This window comes from Trachemys scripta, chromosome 6, assembly GCF_013100865.1.
Source record: "Trachemys scripta elegans isolate TJP31775 chromosome 6, CAS_Tse_1.0, whole genome shotgun sequence".
Lineage (NCBI taxonomy): Eukaryota > Metazoa > Chordata > Testudines > Emydidae > Trachemys > Trachemys scripta.
This window is the reverse complement of record NC_048303.1, coordinates 71,950,064-71,974,555: the sequence shown is the minus strand read 5'-3', so window position 1 is coordinate 71,974,555 and position 24,492 is coordinate 71,950,064. Positions and strand designations below refer to the sequence as shown.

The window sequence follows — 24,492 nt, the reverse complement described above, 5'->3', positions numbered from 1 at the left end:
GTATTTATGCCAACTGTAAGAGATCAGTATTATATCCTTTTATCCTCCTCCTTTCCGGCATCTTTTTTTTCATTTTATGAGACTAATTTATTGTGTCTGTATTTAAACTGTAAATTCTTTGTGAGGGCAGGGGACCATCACTACCTATTCTATCAAGTGCCTAACATGCATGGGATGCTCAAAAATAATAAACAGAGACATTACAGGAAACAATATGAAAAACAGCTGGGTGAATACTTGATTTTGTTGGTTTGCGGTCAGTTTACAAAAGATAAAAAAACTGGTCAAACTGAGTCCAACCTATGAAAAATTGAAAAATCAGTTTCAGGTCAAGTGAAACATGCTTTATTCAATGTGAAATGGATTTTTCCAGGCAGCAGCAGCAGACTACCATATAAGCTTGGCAGAGTAGACAGAGCACTTGCTCAGGAAGTGGCAGACCTGGGTTTAATTCCCCCTCCAACTGATCTGGAGAAAGGACAACAGGGGTCACCAACATTCTAAATTAGTGCCCTAGCCACCCCATGTTATAAAGTCCTTCTTACTCTCTTTCCCTGGTGCAATCCCTGTTCATTGTCATTATGAATTGACACTGTGAATGATGAATTTGTGTCAATCTCAAAAACATTTTTGGGGGATGAAACTATTTGCAATTCACGTCAAATTCATGAGTTGTTTGCATCATCCAAAACTGCATTTCTCAGTGAATAAACTATTAATCTGAAAAATTTCACCCAGCTCTAATGAAGTCAGTTGTCCATTTTCTGCATTTTAATGAACATGTAACTGAAATCTTCACTCATTTTCCTTCAAATAGACGTTTTCTGAGTAAGTTTAAACCCTGTCAGTTAGTATAAATCAAGCATTGCTTGCTGATCAATATCATTCAGCATCTAGTGCTAGGTTCTCAATCTATTTACCATTGTGGGCCACATATGCAGCTTTCTGTATGTTATGTGGGTCACATCTACACTATATACTACCTGTATGGCCCTGAGGATGTCACATGGGCCGCAGCTGTGTGCTGACTGAGCCACAAGTGGCCTACGGGCCATGGGTTGAGAACCATTGATCTAGAGTGTAAAAAGCCAGGTTCCATCCTTTCCTTTCCATTTTTTACAGTGATAAGTATAGGGTGACAAGATAGAAAGTGTGAAAAATCGGGACAGAGTTGGGGAGTAATAAGCACCTATATAAGAAAAAGCCCCATATATTGGGATTGTCCCTATAAAATTGGGACATCTGTCATCCTAGCTAAGTACAAATCGCACATAGAATGTTATAGAACTTCAGACCAAAAAAAAAAGCTATTTTGATTTGTAAGGTACAAGTAAGGACTTTTCTACATGGTGTGGCAATGCACACTAGAGGGATGTAAATTGTAGAGTGCTCCAAAATATTGTGCTCTAACTGCCCCCTGTAGACCCTGCTGATAATGCTCACTAGAAACATTTTAGAGTGTAACATAGTACTGTTTCAACTGGGGATTACATCAATGTGCATTAGGTTTCTTTTAGAACATGTCAGCAGGGTCTAATGGGGCAGTTACAGCACCACACTTGACAGGGCTTTATAATCCCTCTGATGCCCATTGCCGCACTGTGTAGACAAGCCCTAAATTAAACTTTCGAATTTTTACAAAACATACTGTTAACATTCTTGGGGAAATAAGGGTAGATATGAAAGCAACAAGTAATCCTATGATCTAATAAATAGGTACACATGATGGCTTTTATATTCACTCTAGTGCAACTCTGTAAGACTGTGTTATCCACAATGTATACAGCCTCAAGACACTTCCGGTAATGAAAATGTCTATAGTACTTAACAGTTATATAATCACAGAAAATAAATAGCTTGTAAAGTCTCTTTTGTCCCCCTCTTGAGGAGGGAAAGACAGTTTCATATGCCGTATTCTATATATTCGAGCGTGAAAAGTGATGGTTATGACAGATATATCAAGGAGACCCTGAGTCTGTGAAATGTAACACCTTTCACCTGTGACCATGAGAGAGAAATCAGAGTTTGAATTATGTGCTTTATTTAAGTTAATTTAGTGCTGGGTTCCAGATTGACAACCTTGGGAACCAAAGTACTTTGTTTAAATATAGAAGAAATACAATGCCAGCTCTTCTTCACACTGCTCTCAATCCTATGGAAATGCACCCTAATGATAAAAAGGTATTTAATTCTCCTTACCCATAAACTACTTAGGCTACATCTACACTACATGGGGGAGTCTATTTAAGATACGCAAATTCAGCTACGTGAATAGCGTAGCTGAATTCGATGTATCGCAGCCAACTTACCCCGCTGTGAGGATGGCGGCAAAATTGACCTCTGCGGCTTCCTGTCGACGGCGCTTACTCCCACCTCCCTTGGTGGAGTAAGAGCGTCGATTCGGGGATCGATTGTTGCATCCCGACGGGACGCGATAAATCGATCCCCGAGAGGTCGATTTCTACCCGCCAATTCAGGGTAGACCCAGCCTTAGTTGCTTCTGGATGGATGCTGATGATGCTGGTGAGTTTGGTCATGTCCAACTGGGAAAGAATTGAATACACAAGTGCATTATGAACAGGCCCTCCCAACTGCCACGAGGTGATAACTTTTAATTACTGCTAATCTGGACTGAATTCAAACCAAAGATTTAAGGAAAAATTCTCTCTGGCCCTTACACTAGTGTGCAGAATGGATGGAGGACATAAGAAGACTCCCCCAACCCCTGATGTGGGCCACTTAAGGACCAGACAGAATTCCAGTCCCTAATCCCCTGTAGCACAGGGCTCTTAAGAGGGCAAGGAGGAGACAAGGCTATGGTTCCCCTTTATACACCCACCTGCAGTGCTGGCTGGCTAGACAAGGGGTATCAAGCTGTATCCTGCAGAACTAGTGCACTAGCAGGAACATAGAGATTGTGAGTCCAGAAGCTCCAGGAGTCAGACTGCAATCATGAAGCACTATGCCTCCCAGTGCTCCCCAGGGCAGTGCAGCTCTATATCGCACCCTCCTATTGGCTGTGTCCAGTTGAACCCATACATATTAACAGCTTATTAGTCCATTACAATTCCCATCACCATTTATTCTCGTCTCCTATCCCAGAGCAGGACCTAAACCTACTCACTGCATCTCACTTTTCCTGTACATTCATTATCAGACACAGTTCATTCCAGAACTAATTATAAAACTCCCACTGAAGACCACTATGACATTTGTATTATTTCTCTATCTTTAGTTCCCATACAGGAATTAAATGACTTTTAATGAGCATATTACACTAATTGTTCAGTTCCTTCCTGAATATTTGAAAGCCGACTTTTCCTCCTTTTTCCAGTCAATGAGCTAAAAAAAGACAGGAAAACATTTGAAATTCATTTATAGATAATGTGGGAAATGTCAAGTTAATTTGTGGACATTTTTCAAACTGTCTATACTTTGAAATATATTTGTGAAGTAAATGGAGCTGAACTTCAAATAGAGATAATTTTTGCAGTTTTCAGCACTGAATAGAAATTATTTTACTGAATTACAATTTGTGTTTAAGTTCATAAGAACATATGCATGTTTCTGTTAAAAAAAAAAAGTTTAAACATCCATATTTCCTGAATATACCTAGGCCTAAATTAAAGTGAAGCTGAAGTAAACCCAGTTTAAACTGAAATGAAACTGTCCTCATATCCTTTGGTACTGATTTAACTGCATTGGTTTAAAAAAAATATTAAGTAAATTGGCACGTATAAAGTTAAAGCTTGTCACCAGTCCCTTAACTTTGTTTATTTCCTCAGCATAGAAAGCAACATGATATGGGATAGAAATGGAGTAAACCACTGTGACAGTGACCACAATGGCAGAGGGTTACCCTGGTTCTTCACTCCACCATTCATAGTGACCAATAAAGTGTCCTGCCTTACATCTTTCTCCTAAAGATAACTCTAGTGATCTCTTAAGAAGTTACTGAAGTTCTCCTCTTACTGCGTAGTGTAGGGTGACCAGATGTCCCAATTTTATAGGGACAGTCCCGATTTTTGGGTCTTTTTCTTATATAGGCTCCTAATACCCCCCACCCCCGTCCAGATTTTTCACACTTGCTGTCTGGTCACCCTAGCATAGTGCCAACACACACATGGAACCTAATATTTACCAAACACTATGTCATAGCTGCTGGTTCTTTTGACAAGGTGCCAATTCATTCTAGAATCAAATAATTAGCTATACAGTACAAAAACTGTGTTATCAACTATACTGTGTAACAAAAAGACAGCAAAGCACACTGGCTTGAGAGTCCTCCATTCTGGTTTGTCATAGTGGCTGCCAAACACACACATACACACTTTTTTCCTCTTTCAAGTTTGGGATCCAGGGTTACTATTGCAATTATCATGACAAATCAAGATAAACAAATGCACATTAAAATTATAGTGTGCTGTAGTTAGTTATTCCTGGGTTACACAAGGCAACATAATTGGTAGTCCCCGCTGCAAAAATATACTGTACTTGAAAACAAAAATGAGGTAGCCAGTACACCATGCACAAAAAAATATTGTTCAGCTTTCCACATGTTAATTTATTCAGGAAGGAGGATAGGTAGGTTAAATGCTTTAGCAGCTCTTATTTTAAAAAGTCAGTCCTGCACTAGAAAGGCAATAAACACTTGTGTGGGAAATGTTGTCCTTGAGCTGCTGCGCCTACATTCATCTACATCAAGAGCAATCTGAGGTGAAATTTAAAGTAATCATAATAAATCCACTTAACAAAAAGCAAACTAGGCATCTAAGTCTGTTTCTTCCTCAGGCAAGCATAACTGAGGAACATGATATAACATACCATATATATCAGCAGATTTTTCCTTTTCTTGTAGCAGATTTCTCTTCCTTATGGAACTTGCCAGCTTTTGGGAAGGTGAGTTTTGGAATCAGGGGAACAAGGTAAAATGGGTGGTGCTGAGGCCAGAACGTTCTCAAAACAAAACTTCTCTGTAATGACCCTAAATTTGATAACTTACAAGAGACAGGTGGCTAGAATGTACACAATGCGTAAAGTATATGTAAAGGAAATTTCCTTTCTCCCTCATGCTGAAAGGATTGCCACAACTGGAGACCGGAGCAATCCTGACATAAGGACTGCTCTCTGTTAGCCAGTCCAAAAAAAAGTAGCATAATGGTGGCACCCATCTCTCTCCTTTAAAACAGGAAGCACACTGCTATGTGGCCATGGAGGGAAGTTTATGTTGAATCCCAAGTAGATATAGGATGATGCACACTCTTTTCTGTATGCCCTACCTGGGACATCTGACAGGAACTGTGCCTCCCTGGTATGTCTACACTGCAATGTAAGCCTGGGCTCAGACCCAGGCTTGAGGCCAAACCCTATGGGGGTAGAGTATTCGAGGTCAAGTCAAGACAGGACCCAGGTTCAAGCCCTATTGGTTTGCAGAATTGATACAGCCCCCCAGACGTGGGTCCTGGGAGTCTGCCAACAGTATCTCACAATCCAAATGGGCCAACTTTCTTTGTCCTCTCTATGCCATGAATTCTCAGTCGACTCCAGAGAAACGGAAGCAAGCCCCTTTGTTGTAGTGCAGTGGCTTGGCAAGTCAGCATTTAACCTTTCCATTGTTTTCTGACTTCTGAGCTGCAAACACACCTTTAGAGAACCATCTGTGTTTGCAATGGAGACCAATCAGAAGTAGTACTTCACAGAGCACACTGCTTCATTGTTGCAAGAGCACATCCAGATGTTTGTAAATCTCTGGTGTAAGGCCAGCAAAACAATGGATTTTAGTAAGAACACACGGAATGACCACCGACATACAGCGATACAGGCAAACAGCAAAGAAGATGATAGCATTGCAAATTTACTGGACTGGTGACAGTGCAGGGTGCAGATTAAAGAGTTCAAAACAGGGTAATGTAAAACCAGGGACCAGAACTGCACCTCAGGCAACCCACCGACATCATGCCCATTTTATGAGGCATCTGACTGTGTGCTGGGTACTGCACCAAGCACAGAGCCAAAGGTGATGCACGATGACCTGGTCAGCTAGGATGGTAACCTGCTGGCCCCAGAATCCAGCAAGGGGACTGACGAGAGCCAGTAGCAGTGAAGTTACTGTTGCAGAAGCAGCAGCTGCAGAAGCAGCATATCCTGGGGCCATATTTGGGGGAGCTGTTTGATGCCCTCCCCTGTCCCATCAGCCCAAGGAACAGCCTCCAGCAGACAAAAATGGGACAGAAGCCTTCCTGGAGCCTGCTAACTTTCTGGGTCCATTTTAATGTTTATTAATATAGGAATGGGAGGGATTTCCATTCTATGAACCAATGAAAAGTTATTACAAGCCCCAGCTATTAGCACTAATGACAGATGGCAGGCTAGCTCCTTCCTATCTGTCCTCCCTCCCACTCCCCACAATGTGAAGTTCAAAATGGCAACTGGAAAAGGCAAAGAGTAAAAACACCTTGAAAGAGAATTTTGACTTGAAAGGTGCAGATTTTTGCTAGAGCATAACCACCCTTACATTGCCATGTCTGTAAGTACACTGCTCTGTAACCATTCAATGGTGTAACAAGCCATCTGGAAATAGTGATGAGGGGCAGAAAGAAGGAAACATGTTTTATTGACAAATCTAGTCCATTTCAGTTAGAGGTAATCCATGCAGTCCGGGGTGGGGGGAGTGGGGAGGGATAGCTCAATGGTTTGAGCATTGGCCTGCTAAACCCAGGGATGTGAGTTCAATCGTTGAGGGGGCCACTTAGGGACCTGGGGCAAAATCAGTACTTGGTCCTGCTAGTGAAGGCAGGGGCTGGACTTAATGACCTTTCAAGGTCCCTTCCAGTTCTAGGAGATAGGATATCGCCATTAATTTATAATTTATTTATTTTTATTTAGGTAACAAAATCATTTCTCCCAAATACAACTGGCGGTTGAAATTTTGTCCAGAAATGTGCCAGGTGTCTGGAGGAGGAGGAGGAAGGCTGTAGAGTTTGTAGCTGCATGTGTTTGCATACAGTCATAACAGCCTAAGCCATGTGGAAGCTAACACATCACCTGTTGATTCCCTCATGAATTCTGATCCAATCCAGGTGCTGACAGCAGCAAACTTCTCCTGTAGCAGGAACTCTCAGTGAAGGACATATTTTCCAGGGCTACGTTGGTAGCCCACTCCACTCATAGATGTGCTGTTCAGTCATCACACATTTGAATACTTTGGTTGCATACACTTTTAGTTTCCTACCTGCAGCTTGGAATGACATCTCCCTTTGCCAACTGGGCACCACAATGACTGTGATATCCTCTAAAATATGGAAGGCCTGAAATGATAGAGAAACCTTTGGCCGCTGACATCCCCCCAAAACCCAAGTTGCTGCGCAATTTTTAGAAAAACAGAAACAACTGTGATTTTTTTTTTAACTTATCCTTGTCTCTTTCACTGTGATTAACCTGGCTGTGAGTAGGGTGGGTTGAAGCCTTCCTCTCACAATATACTGAAGTCCAGTTTGGAAAACTATCATTTTATGTCCAGAAGGATTTTTTTCTGTACTCCTGCAGTGAGCTATTTGAGACAATAACCCTCGTGTCTTGTCCTGTTCCAGGCCCTTGACCTCTACAGCCGGCAGTACCTCCAAAGCGTGGGTCAACGTACCTGCATGGACTGTACCAAGAGGAAGCGTTTCCTTGATGAACTTATGGTTGAGGTTTTGGATAGGACCAACAAGCAAGTCCAGTAACAAAAACAGAGGGATTTATGGCTAGAGGAAAGGCCTGGTGAGAGGCAAGAGGAAAGGTTCAGGTTGGCTGCACAGGTTGAGGACAGGGTTGCAGTGCAGGAGCAGGCACTTCCTTCACAGCTTCTGGAACAGGAATGTTGGCTAAGGGCAGATGACAGAACTCAGCAGAAAGAACTGTTTGAGCAGCTGCTATCACTAATAGCCACAACACTAACAGCTCCTGCCACACCGCATCACGGCCTGAGTCCCCTCCACAGTACCCTGTGCTGCAATCCAGGAATCGCTTGGACAACTCCATGGCTGGGTGGCCCATGCGATCAGGACCGATCAGTAGCTGGGCATGGCAACTCTGCCCCATACAGTCACTCATACAAATCCCCTCTCCCACAGGCAACTCCATCCTCCTCCCCTGGTGCCAAGTGCAAGGCAAATGTGGAAGGAAGTGAAAGGAGACCAGGGGTATATGCAACAGCAGGATATTTTGGTCTTGTACATGGTTTCACTGTTTGCACTTGTTCATGCACTTTTTTTTATTATTATTATTTAAGATTTTGTTGTGGTACTTGCAGCAGGTCTGTATGGCAATGGGTTAATGTTGTCCTTTTCTAATATATATTTATAAATAAAGCTTTTTATTTTATGAAGAAAGTTAATTGGTATCACTTCATCGCATCATGCAATGAGTAGTTAAAGGGAAACACATGATCAGGGACAACTGGGCATTTGTAAGCAAACACTATTTCTCAATAAAGTTAGCTTTATTGAGAAATAAAGTTAGCATCCATCCAGACCTCAATCACTTCCTTACATTACTCCATACTGTAAATCAATCCCTCCGCCCCATCTGTTACGTGGTCAGAACATGCATAAGAATATTGCATGGCAATCAACCCCACACACCTCCCCAAGCATTGAAATCCCTCACAAGGAAGCAATCTCTTTCCCCAGCCCCAAGCATATTCATAAAGGTGTTATCCCCCCTCTTGCATTGGCCCACACAAGTCCACAATGTGGCCTCCTTCATATTGCTGGCAGCGTATACACCAAAATGATGGCTCAGAGGGATGTGTTCGTGGGCTGCTCAGACTTCCTGTAATGTGCAGGGGTGGACAGTTTTCCCATAGTCAAAGGTCCAGAGAAGCCACATTTCAGGGAGGAGCCAGGAAGTCTGGGATATAGTTGGTTGGACGCCAGAACTCCAGGTTCAAGGCCGGTTAGAAAATTCTTACCCTAGGATTGACAATCTGGGCAGTCACTCAAGCTCTCTAATCCAGGGTCCGCTCACTTGAGTTCCACTAACCAGGGGCTCACGCTGCAGTTTAGACCACCCCTTGAGGCTCTGCCTTGCCCCTGTCCCCAAATGTAGGATTATGGCTATGAGTCACAACAGAACCCAGTACCACTATCGGACAGAATTTTCTAAAGCACTTAAGGGTGCCCAGCTCCCAATAAGAGTCAATCAGAGCCAAACACCTAAAATTGGGTGCTTTTGAAAAATCTTATAATGTGCTGGACCATTATTGTATGATACTGTCCAGTATTTGGATTTGTTCGTTTTAATGAGAGAGGCTCCTAAACTGAGGGATTACTTATAAAGATCCAAAAGCATACCCATTCTTAAAGACACAAAATGCTTAGTTTGGAAATCCTCGTAGATGGCTGCCTATTATATGAGCAGCAAAATGTCGACTAAATAATAACATTTAAATATCACAAGTTGGTGTTTCAGGATTTGGCTATGGTTGGATTCTTTAAGTATGTATAACTGCCAAATAGGATCACCTGACATTCTGTTAATGGTCTAAAATAAAAGTTTCAGCTTCTTCTCAGCATATCAGGCTCTCTTACTTGTGTCAGGTTTCAGAGTAACAGCCGTGTTAGTCTGTATCCGCAAAAAGAAGAACAGGAGTGTCCAGGAAATGGACCGCTTGTGTGGATTGATCTAGGCTGAGGTTGATGGTGGGATGGAAATTATTGAAATCATGGTGAAATTCCTCAAGGGCTTCTTTTCCATGGGTCCAGATGATGAAGATGTCATCAATGTAGCGCAAGTAGAGTAGGGGCGTTAGGGGACGAGAGCTAAGGAAGCGTTGTTCTAAGTCAGCCATAAAAATGTTGGCATATTGTGGGGCCATGCGGGTACCCATAGCAGTGCCGCTGACTTGAAGGTATATATTGTCCCCAAATGTGAAATAGTTGTGGGTGAGGACAAAATCACAAAGTTCAGCCACCAGGTTAGCTGTGACATTATCAGGGATACTGTTCCTGATAGCTTGTAGTCCATCTTTGTGTGGAATATTGGTGTAGAGGGCTTCTACGTCCATAGTGGCCAGGATGGTGTTTTCTGGAAGATCACCGATGGATTGTAGTTTCCTCAGGAAGTCAGTGGTGTCTCGAAGATAGCTGGGAGTGCTGGTAGCGTAGGGTCTTAGGACAGAGTCTACATAACCAGACAAGCCTGATGTTAGGGTGCCAATGCCTGAGATGATGGGGCGTCCAGGATATCCAGGTTTATGGATCTTGGGTAGCAAATAGAATACCCCTGGTCGGGGTTCTAGGCATGTGTCTGTACGGATTTGTTCCTGTGCTTTGTCAGGGAGTTTTTTTAGCAGATGGTGTAGTTTCTTTAGGTAATCCTCAGTGGGATCAGAGGATAATGGCCTGTAGAATGTGGTGTTAGAGAGCTGTCTAGCAGCCTCCTGGTCATATTCCAATTTATTCATGATGACGACAGCACCTCCTTTGTCAGCCTTTTTGATTATGATGTCAGGGTTGTTTCTGAGGCTGTAGATGGCGTTGTGTTCAGCATGGCTGAGGTTATGTGGCAAGTGATGTTGCTTTTCCACAATTTCAGCCTTTGCACGTTGACGGAAGCAATCTATGTAGAAATCCAGTCTGTTGTTTCGACCGTCCGGAGGAGTCCATGCAGAATCCTTTTTTTTGTAGTGCTGGTAGGGAGGATTCTGTGGGTTAGTATGCTGTTCAGAGGTATGTTGGAAATATTCTTTGAGTCGGAGACGTCGAAAGTAGGATTCTAGGTCACCGCAGAACTGTATCATATTCATGGGTCTGGAGGGACAAAAGGAGAGGCCCCGAGATAGGACAGACTCTTCTGCTGGGCTAAGAGTATAGCTGGAAAGATTAACAATATTGCTGGGTGGGTAAAGGGAACTACTGTTGTGGCTGCTTGTGGCATGTAGCAGTTTAGATAGTTTAGTGTCCTTTTTCCTTTGTAGAGAGGCAAAAATGATGATTAGGTCATCATAGGACCTAATCACATCAGCCATACCATCAGGGGCTCGTTTACCTGCACATCTACCAATGTGATATATGCCATCATGTGCCAGCAATGCCCCTCTGCCATGTACATTGGCCAAACCGGACAGTCTCTACGCAAAAGAATTAATGGACACAAATCTGACATCAGGAATCAAAATACTCAAAAACCAGTGGGAGAACACTTTAACCTGTCTGGTCATTCAGTGACAGACCTGCGGGTGGCTATATTACAATAGAAAAACTTCAAAAACAGACTCCAAAGAGAGACTGCAGAGCTAGAATTGATATGCAAACTAGACACAATCAACTCCGGTTTGAATAAGGACTGGGAATGGCTGAGCCATTACAGACATTGACTCTATCTCCCCTTGTAAGTACTCTCACACCTATTATCAAACTGTCTGTACTGGCCTAGCTTGATTATCACTTCAAAAGTTTTTTTTTTCTCTTAATTAATTGGCCTCTCAGAGTTGGTAAGACAACTCCCACCTGTTTATGCTCTCTATATGTGTGTATATATATCTCCTCAATATATGTTCCATTCTATATGCATCCGAAGAAGTGGGCTGTAGTCCACGAAAGCTTATGCTCTAATAAATTTGTTAGTCTCTAAGGTGCCACAAGTACTCCTGTTCTTCTTTTTACTTGTGTCACAGTCTGCAGAAGGTTGGCCCATCTCAACATGGGAAACTGTGAACATGGATGGCTTCAAAAACCATGATAACCAGAAGATGCTGTGTTGCAAAACACTACCGGAACCCAGTAAGTGGATGTGGTCAGAGTGGTAAACACACACTATGTAAGCAACATAGCCTATCACATGTAAATATCTATCTTTATCTTTGTTAATGAGATCTTCACAACCAAATAGCATTGGAATATTATCTTACACGTGCAAGCATGTGCACGCGCGCACACACACACAATAAGTAAATGCCAAAAACGCACATCATCGGTCAATAAGGGAAAAACCTGCCCACCCTTCCCCACAGGAGGATGCCACATAGAGCTCATTTGCTATATACAGCAGTGAGTTGTATGGAATTGAAAGTACCCATTTTACATGGGGTGAAATGTCTATGATTGTTTAACTCAGGAAGTCACAGAGGCACCAATGACTGTTAGGCTGATCTGCAGCATCTAGAGAAGAAATCAACAAGATTTGTCAATGAATATCATTTGTATATGCCCCATGACAACTTCTACAAGCCATCTAGTTAAAATATGATTAACAAATCTGCCCACTGTCTTTGGACTCTTTCTGCATCACAAAACAAGCCAGCATGATAAAATCCCAGCTAGTGTTTCACATAAAACAAGACTGCCACATAATTGCTACACAACGAAGATGTAACTACACTGCAGATTTTATGAACTGTACTGCTGTGTGCTTACTCGACAGCATCAGTGCTGCCACTGTTTTAAATTATGCAACAGCACATTCAGTCCTAATAAACTCAGAAATGCTAGAGACCCCATGTGTAATTACTATATGTCATATATCACACTTTGCCCTATAAAATACAATATAGGTACATAATAGGTACCTAGTAATTTTCAGATTAAACGTTCCAAATGCTGTACTTACCACACTTCTATTCTTCTGCTGCAAGTCTCTGAAGAGATTTTACCTTTCAAATTATTCCTGCAAATCCAATTTTAATGTCTTGTATTAAAAACTCATTATGTATCCTCTCTTGCTTTATGTCTGGACTTATACTGCACATAAGCATCTTCAGTATATACTTTAAAAGATGAAGGATTCTAGATCCAGTTGACATACAAAAACCATGAAAGGAAAATATTATCAAAGTAAAACTATGCCTCCTGTAATGTAACCTACTTTAAGATAAAATCCAAAAGAAATGTAGTCAGAGTAATGATTCGAAACATGATTACAACATTTCTACTTCAATTACATGTTCAGTTATTCAGACTGTTTCTTTATGGAGTCACTAAAAAAGGAGCTATAATTAGAACATGCAAAAATAAGAGTTTTGAGAGCTCCAAAGGAACCATATAATACTGTCTGGTAATTAAACAATATATTCGGTACTTTTCTTACTCTAAAACCAACAACTGGGTTATCCAAATAAAGCCAAACAATGTGGTAATTCATTTCCATTATTTCATGAAACATCTTAAGCATAAAAAAAAAAATCACAAAACCCATCATCAGAATTGATTACTTCTATGAACAGTAAACTATGATCAGCAAAGCTGTAATAAAACACATTAGTCCAAATAAGGTAAGAGGTGGAACTGGAACATTGGATCTTCCCTCAAAACTTTAAAGGTTAGTTGCCACAACACATTTTTTATTCCAACTTGTTCCTTTCCCTGAAAGCCTCCTCACTTCACTTGCATCTTAACCAATTATAGTATTAAAAAAAATAGCAATTATTCTGTATTTTTAAATGCCAAAACTTCTTCCATAGACCTCCACTAAATTAATGGAAGACTCCGGGATTCTTCCTCTTTGATCATATGAAGTCTGAATTTAGACATGAGAATAATCAGTATTAAAATTCAGCCTTTAAAAAGTATCAATAAAGGATCAAGGTTGAATAATAGCCTGAAATGGCTATAACCATGGTTACTATAGCTGTATATAATATTTAGTGTCTTTCCTTTTTGATTATATTAAAATATAGCTACAGAAATTCAAAGTGTCACCACCTCTGTAGTATATTATATATTATTGCAAAGAGGTTTTATTTTAGTAATCATCTGTCTTTGGAACTGTCAGGTTCTGACTGGCCTGCTATGACTTTCTCAGGAAGATGTGAAACATACTGTGTTGTGGATGTTTTAAAGATGCTTCACAGTCCTCACATTTTGAATTTAAATTTAAAAAACATTGCTGGCTGAATAGAACATTGCGTTATTCCTTGTATCATTTTAATTACAGGTTCCCAGACAACATTATAAAGCTTTAAGTTAATTGCCTCCAATGGTTTGCAAATTTTCTTATTTTAACATGACAAAATAAAGTTCAGATTAAAACTGTACAATTGTTATAGTGGTAAAAGTAACTCACAATAGAAGAAAGACCAAAGAAGCATTAAGAGAGATCAAAGATATTGGGCCATCATCTATAATATGCTCAATAGATAATATGGTCAGCTGTAAGACTGCTTTAGCAAGTATTGCAGAAAAATGAAACCTTTCATGCTTTGGAACTTCATTTCTGGCCCAAAGCAGCATGCCATCTTAAAAGCTATATACAAAAGCAGAGACAAAGTGAATTAATGCTGGCATGTTCATACTGATGTGCTAAATAACTACTATGAAAATCAAGACAAAACTTGTTTTGTAAATACAAAGCACGCATAGTTTCTATATGTAATGACTATGGGCCAAATAATGCATCCCTGCTGTCCCCTCTGGTGGCTGGTTGTCTGCAGAGCTTCCTCTAAATGCCACTGAACAAGGAGCATTTCTTCTGTATGGGAAAGAGCAAAGGACAAGACTGAACACAACTGGATTCAGTGCTAAGCACTGCAGACTCCTCACCCCACTGATAGCTTCCTCTCACTTGCCCCTCCACACTCCACTGTAAAGAGAAAGAGGTGCTATTATTCCTTCATGCCTGTATAGGTGTTTTTTCCTTTGGTGGGAGGAGAAGGGGGCTATAATTATGTCCATGATTTGGTGTTTCTCCCCAGGATGATATATACTTTTTTTTCGTAGTGTAATTATTAGGATAGATTATTTATACCTAGAGACTTCAACAGATATCATTGTGGTAGTCACTATGCAAACTCATAAGAGACGACTCTTGCAGAACTCAATCTATACAGACATGTCAGGCGTAGAGTGGGAGAAGGCAATTACTATCATCACCATTTTATAGATTGGGAATTGAGACAGAGAGAGATTAAGTAGGTAATACAGGGAGTCTGCAATAAAGTCAGAATTTGAACACTGATACAACTTTTGCACATACACACAAATACCAGATGTGTGGACACAACACTTTTAGACATAACTTCCATTAGCTTTAATAGAAAATATGTCTAAATTCCTTAGACTTCTTTGAAAATCTCAACTATTGCTTATTAAATATCTAACATATGCAAGGTAATTTTGTGCACCTACTTGAAAATTTAGGCTTTAATTCAATAATATGTTTTGTGCGAAAGTGGAGAAGGAAAAAGTCTGTTTTGTTAATAAGAACTCAGAAAGCTTCTAGAAAGGGACCAAAAAAGATTCCCAGAAATAGAATGAGACAGAAAGCCGATGGGAAATAGAATGTGAGTGTGTGAGGTTAAAAGTTCAGCAACTGGGCTAAGTAGAGTATTCAGGATGGAAAGCCTAGGCTTGAAGTTAACAGTTCCTCACAGACCATTTTTCTGCAGAAGCTGAGGACTGAAAACTTAAGTACTTAAGTGAGATGCACAATTACCACGTAGGTCAGAGAAAGGCATCTCTGTATGGTAAGATGGTTTAGTAGGAGATGGAAGGATGCAGAGTCTAGGGACAGAACATAGGAAGGGAAAGCTGTGCACCTAGTACCTTGGATGAGTTTATGGGAGAAGAACTGAGTCAAGCCAGACACAAGAAGTGGAGAATCCTTCATTATGTCCTAGGTCTCGTCAGCTGCTTCCCTTTGGACCTGTAACCTGGATAGAGACTAAATATTATCCCACACTCCATGCATACTAAATGCTTAGCTGGAGTAACATCTAACATTTTCACATTAATGACCAGCTAAGAATTACTTACAATACACAATTTTTAAACTGTAATCTGAAAATTCTCCAGTTTCCAGTAGAAAAAATAAATATGATTTAGATCTCATACTGAAAAAGTGACAGCTAGAATAAGAGAGACCTTTTTAAGTTTCAATATTTTACTTGAAAAATGTAATAAGAATTTTTCACCTAATTTGAGCCTATTGTTTAATGTGATTGGCAATGAATGCTGTTATATGAATGAAATGCTCCAGACTTTACATCATACATTGCTCTACAAAGCCAGCCAAGAACTACAGAACTGAATTGCATTGTTTTATCACTTGTATGTTTTTCCTTTATTTCTTTTAATAGATAATAAAAAGTAAAATTTAGATTGCTATTTGCATCCTGGGTTCTCAGTCTTGAACGATACCAAATGCTAATTAATTTGCACTTCTTTCTGTTGTGAAGTTTTTATCTGATAGAACCTACCAATAGTGAGAATTTTATAGTAAAAAGAAATGGTTGGTGGAAGGAGACACTGTGGGTAAAATCCTGGACCCACTGAAGTCAATGTCACAACTCCCATTTCACCCTATGTGCATTTGAGTTCAAGAAAGGGAACAAAAGGATCTCAATCCACATGCACAATTCAGATCTGGAAAGGAAAGAGGGAGCCATTTTGAGAGGCAGAAAAGTTATCAAACCACCTATTTGCTGCATTAATCATTTTGATGACGTGGTATCAGAGCCTTGGCTGCTGGAAACCAGCTTAGTAGGCTTGGGAGCTGCTGCACCTAGCCCCAGAACAAAGATAAGGGACAGACATAGTAGGAATGAGATCCCAGCACAGAGATATTATCACAATAGGGACCCACTAGAATGCAGATAAATGTGAAGCTGAAAAAGCTTCACAGGCAAAATAAATAAATAAATAAAAGTCTTGAGCCAGCAAAAAGAAAAAATAGACAGAGAAAAAGTAAATGGAATTCTTTCAAGTATTTCAAATAGCAATTTTAGATGTGGGACTAACAGGTACTGAAAAGAAAATGCAGGAACAGGTGCACCAAGGTAGAGTGAAAGGAACGGAAAAGGGAAAGGCAATAGAACAAAACCCAAGAAGAGACAGGGTGTTACATTTTTCAAAGTATTTTAAATCTTATTTTATATAAGATTGCACAAATCTTATATAAACACACAACTGTTTGATTGTACATACATCAGGATATGCACATAATACTATTCCTTCAGTACAGAAGAAGAGATTTTTCTGATTAAGTTAAATTACACAAGTAGGTACATATGACTTACGATAGAAGCAGCATCACGTGATAAATCTTTCCTTTTTAATAGCAACCACTGTGTGGTTGTGTAGTTTGTGTATAAAGAAGTTTTGCACACAGTTTCACCATATTTTAAATGTAAATTCCTAATGGAAGGAGCTGCTCTGGAGCCTCATGAGCAGGGCAGAGGGACTTCCAGTGACTTTCAGAGATCAAGGACATCTGTAGAATTAGTTCCTTGTCCCTACTGCTAACTTGGGGTCCAAAATTACTCCATTCACAACAACTCTCATGAGATTAAATATGCTGACATCATACAAATAGTAAAGGCATTTTAATGATGCAAATTATGGGATTGGAAAACATTTGGAGAATATGAGCAAATGCATGAGATAATGACTTCTCTGCATCATGATGGTTGTGTAAACCACACAGTATAGTGCAATGTGAGGCTTTAAACTCCAGAGATATATTTGCACAAAATTCAGCCTTTACTATCGGTAAAAGTTTCATAAGAATTTAGCAATTTAATGTAAAAAGGGTAATTATTTTGCCAGGCTCTTTGTTGTTTCGGTGCAAAGTAAATACTGCAAAGGTGTGAATATAGCAGAGCTGTTTCAAGGCTGATTTCAGCTGAATTTATATTGCTCTATGCAAACATAAGGGACTGACATATTTCTGTGTTGGTAAGACACCACAAATGCCAACCTTGTTCAACCCTTTCAGAGCTAAATAGCCTAAGTGCATGTTTTGTGTGTAACTCAAGTAACATCTGCTGCATTCAGGTGTTTAGGTCATTTGCAAGCTTATTTTTGGAGGGACTTTGTGAAGAAAAGGTTTCCTATAACATCTCTTTCACTGATCACCTGCTTTTAAAACCCCAGAAGCCAACATTCCTCCTAACAACAAATGTTCTTTTCTGTAAAACAATGAAAAAATATTGGAGAGTCTTCTCACTGGTAAGAATTTTAATTGGGTTAAGCAACCAAAATGTCATAATAAGAGAAATGTCTTGTTGTGCATGTTAATACTTAGTCATTATACAGTGCTTTTCATCTTCAAAACTCTTTACAAGTATTAAGCACCAATCCCTGAAGACCGTACGCACAATTTCCATTGCCCTCCATAGGAGATTTGCCTGAGGAAAACTTGAGTAAGGACTTCAGGACTGGGCTCTAACTCATTAACCTACACGTCTCATCCATGTTAGGTAGATAAGTATTATCCTCACATGAGATGGAACAATGGAAGCAGAAAATAACTGATCAGGCCATGCCTCCTCTTTCAAAAGCATGGCACTCCTCTCTCTGCTTTTTGATTATTGAGTGTTTCAGAACCAAACTTGAATATTGTTTGTTTTGCCAAGATCATATCAACATACCTTCCAATTGCCTATTCATCTCTAGACCAGAGAACAAAAAACAAGCTGGTTTAAACTGTGAGGATTTACACCATAATGCACAGCTCCAGACCAGATACCCTTGATTCAAGCAACCAGGCATATAAAAACTCATTTGTTAAGATTCAATCAGGAAACATTAGCTGAAGTTACATTTTGCTCCACATAATCATACATTATGTTCCTAGCAAATGTATTTTAAAAGTTTCCTGCACTACAAAACCCCCATAGTACTAATTATTCTATTGTCTGAGGAAGACTTAATTTCACCTCTAATTGCTACTGCAGATATGATGTTTTTGAGATGAACTATTAACATTGCTTAGACCATAGTTAGAGCTGTTCAGCTGCAATCACTTTTAACAGCTCATGACCCATAGCATGCTCATTATACTGGAGCTTTTAATAATGAAATTCTTTGGTGCAAACATGTGACATTGGTGAACAATTTTCTTTGTACTTACCATATGATTTTTATGCCACTTCGCTGAACACAGGATGTAATATATTTGGGCTTTTTATTGCTTGAGTAGAAAGTGCTCATTACCTATTTGTTTATGTTTATATATAGGAAAAAACAAACAGTTTTTCAAGTGGCATACATCACACTGTTGTAGTGGTTGACTTTCTCAAGATGGTCTTCTGGGGTTTTGGTGCAGTTTTTGGAGGCACAGTCGCAGGTCTGAGAGGGGGAAAGCTATTACTGGGACTTATTCCCAAGCCTCCATTTTCTAGAGGCAATGGAGGGAGAGGAGGCGGCGGCGGTGGTAAAGGAGGACATTGGTGAGGAAGCTTTCCCAGCGGGTGGGCCGGCTCACTGTGTAAGTGGACCTCCCTGTTTTTAATGTTATACCGAATGTCACAGTCAGGGCAATAGCCATGGTACTGCACTTTCTCACTAAATCGTACTCGTTCCCGTGTTCCTGTCTGAGGACACCTGTCTTTATCAGGTCTATGAATCAGAGGATGTATTGGAACTTTGTCCAAGTTACTATTAGGTATGCAAAATACATCCCCATTAGGAATCTTGTTTGGTCCTCCTGGTAAACCTCCATTTCGAAGTAGGGTCCCATTAGTCTTTACAGGGTTGGCAGAAGGAACTGGCCTGTGAGGGTCTTCACACTTCACAGGAGTCAACCGTGGTGGAGGTGGTGGTGGATTGGGTTTCCTCAGTACGGTGAGAATGGCAGATGGGTGTGCTGGGGGTTTGATGAGAGGTGCATTGGCACGCACTTTGGCTTTCTCCAAGCTGGACGCTGTTGTGCTGCTTGAGCTGCTGTTCAGCGTGTCAGTTTTGGAACTGTCTGTCATCTCATCCTCCAGCTGCAGGTCAGATGTCAATGTGTCAATCTGATCAACCACCTGCATGGAAATTAGAACACAAACAGTGATAAAGGTTCGCCACAGTAAAGGCAAACAAACAAAGCTTTATTCACAATCATCTTTATCCCCTTCCTGGAACTGAAACATTTTAATATTCAATGTTATGAACCATTGTTTCTTTTTTCTTCTTGTCTAAATCTAGTTTAATTAAAAAAAAATCCGTAGTTAGTCCTCTCATCTGAATACAATGGAAATACAATTTTAGCCTCTCTACAATGAAATTCTGTACTTTGTCTCCAGGGCTTATCTACCAATAACACGCTGCGTGAGCTATAATCCTTCAGTAACACAGTTTGCCTCACCGTGTAGGGGAAGGCTGAATGATTTAACCTCAGTTTGTTCAGGATGATTTTTGAATCCAGACCTACCGTAGAAGATCTTTTAGATTTGACCTTTAACAAAATCCAGATTTAAACATGTATCTCAGAATTGGTGAAATTGTGGATATATCCTCAAAAGTTAACATACACGCCTATATAAGCAATTTTTACACAAACTGCTAAAGATTCAAGTAGTGAGTAGCAGTTACCAGCTTATCTTGAACCACACATTCTCCTTCTGTGACTATTTACTTGAGATATCTGACTCCCCCTAAACCAAATCTGAAATAGGATCATTTCTAAGATAAAGATATTGTGATTGTTTATTCCTGAAGGGGATAATTCACTCTATTTCATGCGTTTTATATTAAGAGAATTCTCTATTTACCATACTTCTAATGTGCTTCCACTCACTTCTCTAGTATCTAGGTTGTTCTAATCTAGTCTTCTATTTTCCAATTTATGATCATAATATATAAACAAAACATATAAAGTATGTAATGTTGCCTTCTGTACACTATGATTAAAAGCCCCTCCTGAAAAATGCACCCTATTCAGTACTTAGTTCATTAACCCTTACAGTAAATACAGCCATAAAAGCATAGGAGGGAAATACAAATTTGAAAAAAATAAAAGATGAAAATACCTTTCCCATGTCCTTATTACCATTGCAGGTTGTACCCGGACAACATCTAATCATAGAAATGCTATTGCTAAACTTATTTTCCATTTTTAGCATGTTTTCATATAATAAGGTTTTTTTTCTACTTGTAAGGGAACACATTGATGTCCTTGACTTAACCAAAGGATTATTCAAAAGGAGAGAGATTCAAGTAGCCTCTTTAAAGGAGATTCAATTATTTACATGTGCTTTGAAAACACTTATCCAAAGTCTGTCTAGATGCAAGTAGAACAAAGGACTGTAATTCAGATATTTTTGTGAACTATATGTTTCAAAGTGACAATACATTAGTTCTGTTGTAATTCTTCAGAAAAGGTTGAAATTCAAGATACTACAGTAATATTTATTAAGCTAGTTTAATTATTCTTTGTAAGTAAATTACCTAAAGAATTTAGCCCCTTTTCTCTTAAGAATCATTTGGAATTTCTATGGCCTGGTCTACACTTAAAACAGGATTGACACAGCTACATGGCACTCAGGGGTGTGAAAAATCTACAGCTCTGGTGATCTAACCCCTGGTGTAGATACAGCTAGGGTGACAGAAGAATGCTTCCGTTGAACTAGACACCATCACTCATTCAAATGGAGTTCCTACAACAACAGAAAAACCTCTTCCATTGCCGTAGTCTGCATCTACCCTAAAGGGTTACAGCACCATAACTATGCCATCGTAGCTATGCCACTGTAGTGCCCATAGGGTAAATGTGGCCTATGAAAGTACTTCTATTTCTCAATATTTGACTACTATAATTTATGCAAACAAATTTCATCCTTTATGGTCCTGGCAAACTGCTCACATTGACTATTCCGTGTTTATAGTGTGTGACTGGTCACAAGTCACATGATATTGTTTCTGCTTCCTGAAGGGAGCAGAAGAGATTACAAACAAGGAGAATAATTGTGGTATACTGAAATCTGTTTTAAAATTATGAAGAATAAGGAGCTCCAGAGGGAAATTTATTATCTGAGTCTTCAGCAGAGAGACAGTCTGCAGAGACACAGCCTAGAGGAAGGTGGGTTGAGCTGTGCCTCTCTACCTTAAGAGAGCAACCTGCTTTGCCTCTCTCTTTGACTGGTCAGTTTGTAACCTGGTGTTTTTGATTCTTGTGTGTTAGGGTTCTAGATGCTAAGAAATGAAATAGTGTTATGTTGCAACTTTCCAGCAAAAGTATTTCATGGTTTTATTTAACTTATTGAGGTGTATGATGTGAACGTAACAATAATAAACAACAGAGTTAATAATGAACAACAAATAGTGAACACACGTATTCCCATATTAATACAAGTATACAAACATGATGACATTTACCTCTGTGCAAGTGGTCAACACAAGGCCAATTCCTATTTAAATGGTGTACAAGCCTTGTGTTGGCCCATTGCACAACAGCAAATGTCACCTACTAAGGACAGGCCTCAATCATTCATCCAAACCAACAACTCATCTGCATGAATGCTGGTAAGCAGCACCAAATAGTTAAACCGAATAGCTTTTCGGAATTTGAACAAATATTTGTAACACTTCTTGTAAAGTATCCAAGAAGCTTTCACATACCTCAAGTTTAGTACTCTCAACCTTTTGCTTTTTCATATTAGCAATCCTGGGTCAGACCAATGGTCCATCTAACCCAGTATCCTGTCTTCCAACAGTGGCCACTGCCAGGTGCCCCAGAGGGAATGAACAGAACAGGGAATCAAGTGATCCATCCCCTGTCACCCATTCCCAGCTTTTGGCGAACAGAGGGTACGGACACTCAGAGCATGGTGTTGCACTTGTGCTCATCCTGGCTAATAGCCATTCATGGGTCTATCCTCCAGGAACTTATCTAGTTCTTTTTTCTCCAAGGTGAAAAGTCCCAGGTTTTTTAAATCTCTCCTCATACGGAAGCTGTTCCTTACCCTTAATCATTTTAGTTGCCCTTCTTTATTCCTTTTCCAATATATCTTTTTTAAGATGAGAAGACCACATCCTTACACAGTATTCAAGATGTGGGTGTACCATGGATTTATATAGAGGCAGTCTGATATTTTCCTGTCTTGTTATCTATCCCTTTCCTAATGGTTCTTAACATTCTGTTAGCTTTTTTGACTGCCGCCGCACACTGAGCAGATGTTTTCAGAGAACTATCCACAATGACTCCAAGATCTCTTTCTTGAGTAGTAACAGCTAATTTGGACACCATCATTTTGTATGTATAGTTCAACAGACTGGCTATAGGAAAATAACTCTGAGGAGAAAAAAAAAAGCCAGCAATCTGAAAACAATTGTCATTACATTTTTTTTTCTTTCTCTGAGGACCCAATAGATCCAACATACATTTGTTAATTAAGAAACAAATTCTTCTCTGTCTTGAAGTCTCAGATTTGGCATTTTGTTTTTTTGTGATCAACAAATATGGACCAAATTCTATCCTCAGAGGTATATATTTGCATCAGAAGAATTTGGTTCTGATGAAGATGGAGATAAGACACTATGAGAGGTGCAGCACCTCAGCAGCTTCACCCCCTCTTCCCTTCCCCCTCCCCCGAAAGGGGAGAGTATATTATTTCTCTCCCCTATTGGTATTTAGGTAATGCCCAGTGGCCTCAAAACGTAGTTGGATTCCCTCTGTGCTAGTCACTGTACAAACACACAGTAAGAGGGACTTTCTTCTCCAAAGATCTTACAAGGAGAAAAAAATAATACAGTCCTAGCTCCAATTTACACATGTGGAACTGAGATAAACAGATTAAATGACTACTTAAAATCACATAGGGAGTCTGTGACAGAACTGAATCTACCAGGATGAATGGGGCACTGGGCCCTGATAATGCAAGCTGATCCACACAGGCTCAGTGTAGCTTCACGTGAGTGTAAGGGTCTGCCTGTACAGAGCTGCTTGGATAATTGGGACAAGGAAGAGTCTAGAGTCAAAGTTTTCTGTGCTAACAAATAACAGCTACAGAACTGAATAATACCGCACAGATCAGAGAAGATAGCTAAGCTAAGCTGTTAGCCAGGGAGAGAACAAGGTCATTAGGCAACTGAAGGCAGGGGGGAAGAAAAGACACATCTAGTGGCAATCTCCTAACTACCACAGGAGCTGTTCCAGTAAGGAGCAGTATGGCCAGGGTTGCTTGGAGTGGTGAAAGCATACTGACCTGACTGGTAAAGACCAAATGGTATTACAGTTGGCTTTGAGCAATGTTTAATAACAAATTCAGCAGATATGTCAAAATGCCATGGGGGAGCTGTACGTCTCTTGTGAACACAGAATCCTGCCCATCCCACTTAGTCCCAGTCTCCCTTGCTTCCTATCATCCTTCCCCTCAAAGAGCTTTGGGTAATTGGGGGAATGCAGTAACCAACATGGCCAGTGTAGACTGGACAAACAGGGAAGGCTGCTCAGGTGAAGAGGTCAGAGCAGTGCCTCTTGTTATGCAATATGATTAGCCAAAGATTTGGCTGACAGAGATCAGCTTAATAAGCAACCAAATCTTTCTTGAACTTGATATGAATTCTTTTGGAATTTCAAATATAAAAATTCCCAGTGAAGAAGAAGGAAAACATCAAAGCATAAATTGACAGGCTGACCAGGTTTTAGCACATATTTCCATACAAATAAATTAAGTAAACGTATATATTTGCCCTCAAATAAACCAGTAATCACTCTTATTACTTAGCACAAACACATAATTGCTGAAGATTTTTAGTTCAACTGAAAGTGTAAGTTGTTTCTGGAGAATGGCCAAATGCTGAAGTGCTA

At 40.0% G+C, this 24,492-nt stretch overlaps 1 protein-coding gene across 3 annotated transcripts in view; it reads right to left on the bottom strand.

Annotated features, from left to right (window-relative positions):
• Positions 1-24,492, bottom strand: part of PRR16 (proline rich 16) — a 238,094-nt gene that overhangs the window by 62,064 nt on the left and 151,538 nt on the right. For all 3 annotated transcript variants that reach the window (XM_034774797.1, XM_034774796.1, XM_034774795.1), the window contains exon 2: positions 18,829-19,726. In XM_034774797.1, coding sequence (XP_034630688.1) covers positions 18,968-19,726 — 759 coding nt within the window. In that variant the 3' untranslated portion in view covers positions 18,829-18,967. The remainder of the gene's footprint in view (positions 1-18,828; positions 19,727-24,492) is intronic.